The sequence below is a fragment of the Podarcis erhardii genome (genome assembly GCF_964252035.2).
Source record: "Podarcis erhardii genome assembly, chromosome: 3".
In the NCBI taxonomy this organism is placed as follows: domain Eukaryota; kingdom Metazoa; phylum Chordata; class Lepidosauria; order Squamata; family Lacertidae; genus Podarcis; species Podarcis erhardii.
This window is the reverse complement of record NC_138507.1, coordinates 55,400,270-55,408,394: the sequence shown is the minus strand read 5'-3', so window position 1 is coordinate 55,408,394 and position 8,125 is coordinate 55,400,270. Positions and strand designations below refer to the sequence as shown.

General features: G+C 41.4%; 1 protein-coding gene across 1 annotated transcript in view; it reads left to right on the top strand.

Moving 5' to 3' along the window:
• The first annotated feature begins 63 nt into the window (after positions 1–63).
• MAN1A1 (mannosidase alpha class 1A member 1) overlaps positions 64–8,125 on the top strand; it is a 55,147-nt gene continuing 47,085 nt past the window's right edge. The window contains exon 1 of the mRNA XM_081856190.1: positions 64–720. Within this exon, the coding sequence (XP_081712316.1) occupies positions 79–720 (642 nt within the window). The 5' untranslated portion in view covers positions 64–78. The remainder of the gene's footprint in view (positions 721–8,125) is intronic.

Genomic DNA, 8,125 nt, shown 5'->3' with positions numbered 1-8,125 from the left:
GCGGCGGTTTGGTGACGAGGGGTTGCCCCGCGGGCGCCGCCGGCCTACAGGGGGCGCTGAGTCCCGGAGCCCCGCGCGATGCCCGCCGTCAGCCTGTTGCCGCTCTTCGGCAGCCCCGCCGGCCCGGGCGCCCTGGGCGGCCCTCTGGGCGGAGGTCCCTTGGGCGGGCCCGGAGGCAGGAAAGCCCCCGGCCCCAGCGGCGCCTTCCGCCTGACGGAGAAGTTCGTGCTGCTGCTGGTCTTCAGCGCCTTCATCACGCTCTGCTTCGGGGCCATCTTCTTCCTGCCGGACTCCCCCAAGCTGCTCAGCGGCGTCTTCTTCCACTCCAGCAGCAACCTCCAGCAGCCGCCGCCGCCCCCGGCGCACGGGGAACACCAGCGCCCGCCGCAGCCGCCCGGAGCCGGGAGTAGTAGCAGCGGCTATGGGGCCGCCGCCGCCGCCGCCGCTGTTGCAGAGGAAGCCGCGGAGAACTTGGCCAAGATCCGCGAGGACCACGAGCGAGCTTTGCGGGAGGCGAAAGAAACCCTCCAGAAGCTGCCCGACGAGATCCGCAGGGACATCCACCAGGACAAGGCGAAGTTTCTGCTGCAGGACAAGTTGGGCAGGAGGGAGGCGGGGGCCGCCGGGCTGCCGGACTTGCCGTTCCGCAAACCCGTCGGGGCCGTGGGAGGGGAACCGACCGATCCCGCCATCCGGAAGAAAAGGGAGAAGATCAAAGAGGTGGGTGACTCCTTCAAAGCAGCTTCCCCCCTCCCGCAAATAATAACAACAATGATAATGCAGAAATTAACTTCCTTCCCTACGATCCCGAAAAGTCACCCTCTCGCTTTTGTGTGGCTCGGTCTTGTGTTCTTCTTGGGTACTCTCTCCGCCACCTTGGCGACCCTCCCTCCCGTTTTTTCCTGCAATAATTTCATTGTTGTCGTTGTCGGGCACGGTCCTGTGTGAGGAGGAGGAGGAGGAGGACGGCTTTTGACGTGAGGAGGAACTTCTAATGGGGAAAAGACACGTTTCATTCAAAATAGTTTAAGCGCTTCTGGTTTTCTTCGAGCTCACGGGATGATGATTTAAATAGGCTACGTCAGTTCTCCGATCGTATCTGAAGCTCAGCTTTCTCTTGTGTTGGCTTGAATCTTATGTCTTGTCTCGAGATGTGTGTGTGTGTGTGTGTGTGTGTGTGTGTGTGTGTGTTTGCTTGTAGGGGTTTATTTTGTGCCAGAGTACATTTCTGCTTAAGTGCTACTTGAGACTTCAGCGTTCAAAAGAAAAATCTAGCAGGCATGCTGGACAACATAACAAATACTGACGATATTATGTAATTTTCTAAACTAAAGACATCTGTGTTACGTAACTTCCTAAACTAAATTTGTCTAACTTTTCAAGTCAGATCGCTAAGAGGGCTTAAAAGTTAACTCCAGTATTTTGCTTAGTAGCAGAAGTAACTGTCATAAAGCATTTTAATGACTGATGGACGTCCTTAACTGTCAATATATTAGTGATTGCCTGGTTAAATGTCCAATTTTGTCTTCATCCATCTGCCGATTTTACAATGTTCAGTTTTCTCCCTGCTCATCTGCTTTGTCAGTGTTACTGGAAGTTTTCCACATGTGCAATATTTTCCTACTATTTGGGAAAAGTTGGGAGGAATTGTACTATTACTCTAATTGAGGCCATATGTTGGAGAAATTATAGGATTATATTGATACCTCTTCTTAAACATCATGCTTTATGGATAATACACTTCATTGTTCACTTGGATCTTGTTAAACTTTTAAAACATAGTAACAGTTGAAAAGTGGTCCTGCTTGTGAGGCACTTCTATTAATCATGAAACACACAGAGATGTAGCAATCCTATGCATACCCTGTGGGCAAAATGGCATACATTTTCTTGCACCCTAATTCTTCATGGGACTAACTTGCCCATAAGAATTGTTTAATATGTGAAGTGGCCCACATAACGTCTTTCATGTTCTTGCCCAAACTTTTGATTAGTGCACAAACAAGTTTAAAAAACCCACATACACAGACACTTTATTGAACACCTAAGTTACTAAGTGTGTGTCCATGTGTGCTTTTAAGTAACTGCCCTATTCCTGGTGAAAGTCTTAGTACTACTACTGCTGCTGCTACTACTACTGCCAATAATAAAAAGCTGGTATCAAAGAAGACTTGGGTGAAAATCTTGCGTAGGCATACCTAACATCAATACAGTAACTGATTGCTAATGAGTGGCTATGTACATTGCTTTTGACTTGGTGCAGTATGAGACTTTTGAAATAGACAACTCTGAAAATGTTCTGATGACTGTACCAATAGTGATTGCTACAGACCAGCTGTAATTGTGTGTATGCCTGCTAAGAATTAATTTTTTTACAATGTTGAATTGCTTGAATTCCCAGTCTAAATCCCAGGTTGAATCACTCAGTAAATCATCTAATTAAATTTAAGATCAAAGCTGCTACTGTTATCAGTGACTATTTGGCTGACACATCAGGCTTGTAATTACAGGAGTCTGATTTTGTGGGTCTGTGATTTTTACCTGTGCTGCGTGTTTCTATGATAAGGGCAAAGTGGTAGTTCAAGTTCCTATATCAAATGCTTGGTGAAATAAGCTTAAGTTTGTTTCAGAAGTTTTTTGTTTCAATAAAAAGGGGACACACAGTGATACATTGTCATATCTGTTGTGGTTCCCTTGGTTTCTGTTTAAAGTTTTGTACACCTTTTAAACTAAATCTTATGAACAGATGGCAGTTAAGCAAAACAAGCCATCACCATCTTAGGAATGTGTTAACAAATCTTTTGATGCTCTGGCCTGCATCTTAAGAAGCTACTGTAATATTTCTTTATCAAGCATTTTCCCAGGAACTACTAGGATCATGTATTCAATTAGATACTGTGTGGGCAAGTGGTATGGTCATTGTCATATTTGCAGTAAGTGAAAAACAGTAGGGAGAAAGGCAGCAGTGGTACAAAGTAACATTGTTGACCATGGATTGTGACAGAACCATGTCTGTCCTATTAAAGTGACAGTAGCTTCCCAGGTGTACGCTACCTGGGAAAGCAGTTAATTTGCCTGCTAGCTTTCTTAGGTAGTTCAGCTTACAATGTTCTATGCACCTTTTCAGGTCAATCATCACTGAATTTCAATGAGGCTTCCTAGTAAATGTAAAACGAGGATTCTGTCACATGTAGGGTAGGCTATGGTACATAGTCTGCTGCTTCCACAGGAGAACTTCTTTATTGGTCAGTCCTAAGTCTGAAAGTAAGGGCTGTGTATGGAAAGGGATCATGTTTTGGATTCAGAAGGCTTCAAGTTCAGTCATACTGAGTTCAATGGAATATTTCTAAGTATATGTGCCTAGGCTGAATTTTTGTGTGTATCTTACTTGCAGCAATCATAAGTAGCATTGTCTTGTTAATCTAGTAAACTGCAGTTCCCCTCATTAGAATTTCTTTCATTGGTTATTATCAACTGTTCATATTTACGTGCATCACAGTCCTCTTATCTAGAAACAGGAAACTCTATTTTTGTATCCTGTATAACCCCTTCCTGTTGCCTCAAAGCTAACATCATATTTGCAGAGGAGGCCTTCAGATTCGTTTCTTCTTTTCTTTTTAGAACCTGGCTGTTAATGTATTAAAGCTTTTCTCTTGTGCCTACTACAATATTGATGCTTTGTTGGATTTATATCTGTCCAAGAATGACATAAGTTTCTGGGATTTGTATAGTGTGCTGCAGGCAAAAACCTGGTCGGGCATGATGCCCGATTCATGCAGGCTGACGTGGACATCTGCAACTTTTCACCTTTCTTTTGAATATTGCAAACTGGTTTTATGATTCAGTGGTATGAAATTTGTGTACATATAGCTGCATCTACTAGTGCTGCTATATATTGACTTTGTTGGTGACGACTGCTACTTTCCCAAATACATGGTGTTAGCACTTGAAACTATATATTGACTCAAGCCAAAATGAAAGTATCATGACAGCCTTACTTTGTCTGTGTTTGCTTGGCAATACTCATGGATTTCAATGGGTCTTCCTTGTAAGTGTGTTAGAATGTAGCCAAAGTGCAGTGTTGTAAATTGCACCATTGAAATAATAGATAAGTGGTGTTGGCAGCAAAACTTAATAGAGAAGTATTCTTTGGTTACATATATGGCAAACACACTGATAATCGCTGATGGAAAGTCTTAGTGAAGTTGGTAGGCTGGCTTCCACAAGTAATGTGTGTTAATGCCATATGTATGTGGTGCATGCAGCTGCTTCATAACAGCAAAGCAAATCTTTTTAAACTTGCTTTTTAAGGATTACAGTTTTGGCAACTCACAACTTGATTTTAATGGGCTGTTCATTTAATGTGCTTGGAATTACAAATGGAAGTAAATTGTAGTTTATTCTAGAGGAAATAAAAGTAAATGGAATTTGAGCAACAATAACACAGCTCTCCTAACTTTGTAATGAGAGCTGATGTGTTGTGATCAGAGCAAAATGGATTCAGTGTTGTTTGAGTAGGTTTGGTATCGTAACTTGTAAGATAAATTATATTTTGGTTAGGCTGTTCCAACAACAATGGCTCATTGCAGATCACCAGGAATAATATCTATAAACACTTCACATTGCTTTTAATCTCATTAGCGTTGAGGAATATCATGGCTCTTATAGAACAAGACTAAAATCCTGTTACAGTTCATTGGAAGCAAATTCCATTGTACTTGCAGGGACTTACTTTTGAGTAGGTAAGCATAGGAATGAACTGTACTTGTTTCCTGAATTTTATGTGCTCTCAAGATTGTTTGTTTACCCCCTCCAAACAATAAATAAGTTGTATGGTCCAAAATTGCAACACAGTTTAGGACAGAGGTCTAGTGTCTTTAAGGGTTGAATAAAAGTGTTAAACTATTTATGTAAGGCATAAGAACTGTATCTTACATTGAATCTAGCAGCCTTAGGGCCCTTAATTAAAGAAAGCAAAACTTTGCATTGGAGGCAATTGACAGTGGTTTAGTATTTCACTGACTAAAATTCACATGGAGACATGTGATTAAACTTTCCTGACACTGCTTTTTTAGCTCTGCCTTTGATAATTGCTGAATAATTATTAAAATATAGCTTTGCTAGTTCTGTTGTATAAAAAGAAGAGTAGGGCTGGCTTATGTGGTTCTTGTTCTCCACCCATCTGTAGCTCTGAGAAATGCACTCCATATGTAGCCTTTCAAGATTAAAAGTAAAAGTTTCACTATGAATATCACTGTTAGTTTGACATTATAATTAATAGATTTATATTGGTAAAACATGTTCGATCTTTGAAACTTAGATCTATTTGCACCTGCTAAAGTAATTATGAATAGTTTGCAAATTGTGCTGGACCAAATAAAGTTTCAGTGAGAGTACTATCATTGGAACTTAGCAGAAATCTCCCAAGTCAAATGCATGACATAACTATGCTGACAGAGCTTTAGTTTTTCACTTAAAATAAATCCATGGCTACTATACTATAATAAACTTTCATTTTTAAAATGTGGGGGTTTTTTGGTCATAATTGTTTTTAATAAACTTTGTGAAGGACACCTGGAACCTAGTCGCTTTCTTCCACAAGGCATGTCTTTTGCTGCTTTTGGGGAAACTACCCATATGTCCTTTCTTCTACCTGCGACAGTGCAAAATCTGATGATCCCAAGACGCTGACTACTCAGTTTACTCATGTCTCGCTCCACAAAAATATTCTTCCCGTTTGGATATGAGCATGGAATTGCTATTGATCTTTGTGCCTTATCAAAATAATATACAAAAATTCTAAACATAAACAAAATTGCAAGATTTGAAAAGGAAGTGCATAGAGGATATTTAATATTTTTTATTTAGTTATTTTACAGGACTCTCTTATGTTATTCCATCAGGGTTCTATAGAAACACAATCCCTTACAATGTCATCTTCTCCAACTTAAAGTATCAACAAGTATAGATGGTCACAACATCCAAATTTGTAGTGATGTGGCTGATAATGTATTTTGTAAACTTCATTCGTATACAAAATAAACAACCACCAAATAGCATAAAAGGAGTCAGTTCACCCCTCCTTCCTTTCATCTCTATTACATTATTGGTTGCTTTCTCAGCTATAGATGACCTCCATATGTTTCCTATTATATCATAGGTCTACTCCCAAACCAGTATTCTCATAGCTGTGTTCAGTAGTTCGGCCAGAATTGTAGCTCTGTGAGAGGTAAATATAGTTCCCAGGATGTTTTCCATCTTAATAAAGTACTGCATTCACATTTGAGCTAGTTTTTATAACTTGCTGACTTTAATAATGCCTGGGGAGGCATTATTAAATGGTGTAATTGCATCAGCTTACCTGGGCTGCAAAGACTCCCAAAAATGACTTGAAAAAAGCAGGAATTTGAAATTGTATCTTTAGGAACATTTGGGAGTGGACTTCAAGTTCCACTTTCTTTTTTTTAAAAAAATGTTTGCTTGCAAATAATGCAGTCCTAATTATAATTCAGACCATGGTTGTGATCCCCCCCCCCTCTAGCTAGAATTCAACTTATTGCTGGAATATTCAAGAAATTATTGCAAAAAGACCTGAGTATGTTTATATTTATGGTCTTAGTGTAGGGTTTCACACCACTGCAGTAGCACAGCTGAAAGAGTTGGTGATTTTACCAGATGGACTTGCAGAGCTGGAAAAAAGTGTGTGTGTGAACATGCAGAAAAAGAAGCATTAAGGGTTGTGAGTATGGGTTGTGCAGAGTATGGAAAGTGTTGGGGCCATGCAGTGCTGTTCTGAAATAAATACACTTTCTTCAAGTAGGTAGAAGTTGCAGGAGCAGCTTTATTATGTGGTGATAGCAAGGCACAGAAATAAAATGCCGAAACAGAATAGCCAGTCCTGGACAACAGTGTATTTGATAGAGGAGGAGCATCCTCAATCTGTCTCTCTGTCCAAACACCAGGTGCAGACTCTTGAAGCTTATCCCAACATCAAGAGGTTTTGTGGTGAAGAAGAGAGAGGCACAGCTGAGTTAGGTTAGGTCCACCCAGCTTACCCATCCAAGTTTCAGTAATACATGGCAGGTCAGCCAATTTGATTGTGGATGAGCGTGGTCTTATTATAAACTGATCTGACATTCATTAATAGCACCATCAGACCAGAAGACTCGGTGGATAATCTACCAGTAACTTCTGGAAAAGTGGAAGGGCTGAAATGGGAGACGGGGTATGCATTCTACACCTCTGCCCCAGATGGTCAGCTCCTCCATTCAGACTATACCTTGCCCTACTCACCAACACTGACATCAGGGTAGCATCTTCTTAACACGCTGCTACCTGCTCACCTAGACACATCTTAGCACTACCATCATATAGTTGATCGGCCCACAGATACTAGACTAAGTAAGGCCCAGTAGTGGACAAATCCCACACTGTCAGTGAGAACACAGCTACAGCATTTGTCCCCCTGTTTCTCACTCAAGGGAAACAACACCAAACCAAACTTCCCCTCTCCCAGGGTCTCACAGGCCTGTCACCCACAGTACCTGGCCTACAATTTTGTATCCTGACGTACCCATACTCCTATAACTCCTGCAAGTGGAAATCCCCTTTGGTGTTAATCCTGCTGCCCGCAGCAAGATTTGCCTTTGTGAGAAGATGTGCTCTGGATCACATCCCAGCTCATCTAGTCAGTCAGCAACCAAACAACACTGCACTCTGCTGTCAGCCAAAAAAACCTCTTGCAGGCAGGAATCACACCAAGAAGGAAACTTTCAGACTGGTGCAGGTAAAACACTACTGTCTTGCCTCCTGGGATTGCAGACCAGACTATAAATGCAATATAGAAGAGTGTATGTATGTGTATATATAAGAAGAGTGTGAGTGTGTGTACATATGAACTTTACTCAGTACAGTTGAGCAACCCAGGTTGTATTTGTGCTTATCTTGAAAATGAAGAATAGACTTAGGTCAAAGTTTAATTGGTTTGTGGATCACATCATAATCTATAAAACACACACACACACACACCAGAATGGTTTCTCTTCTTACAATCTAGTACTTGACTATTAGCATATGTGGAAAGCCGGTTTCAGTCTGTTTCATATTTGACAGGTATAAATTTGGC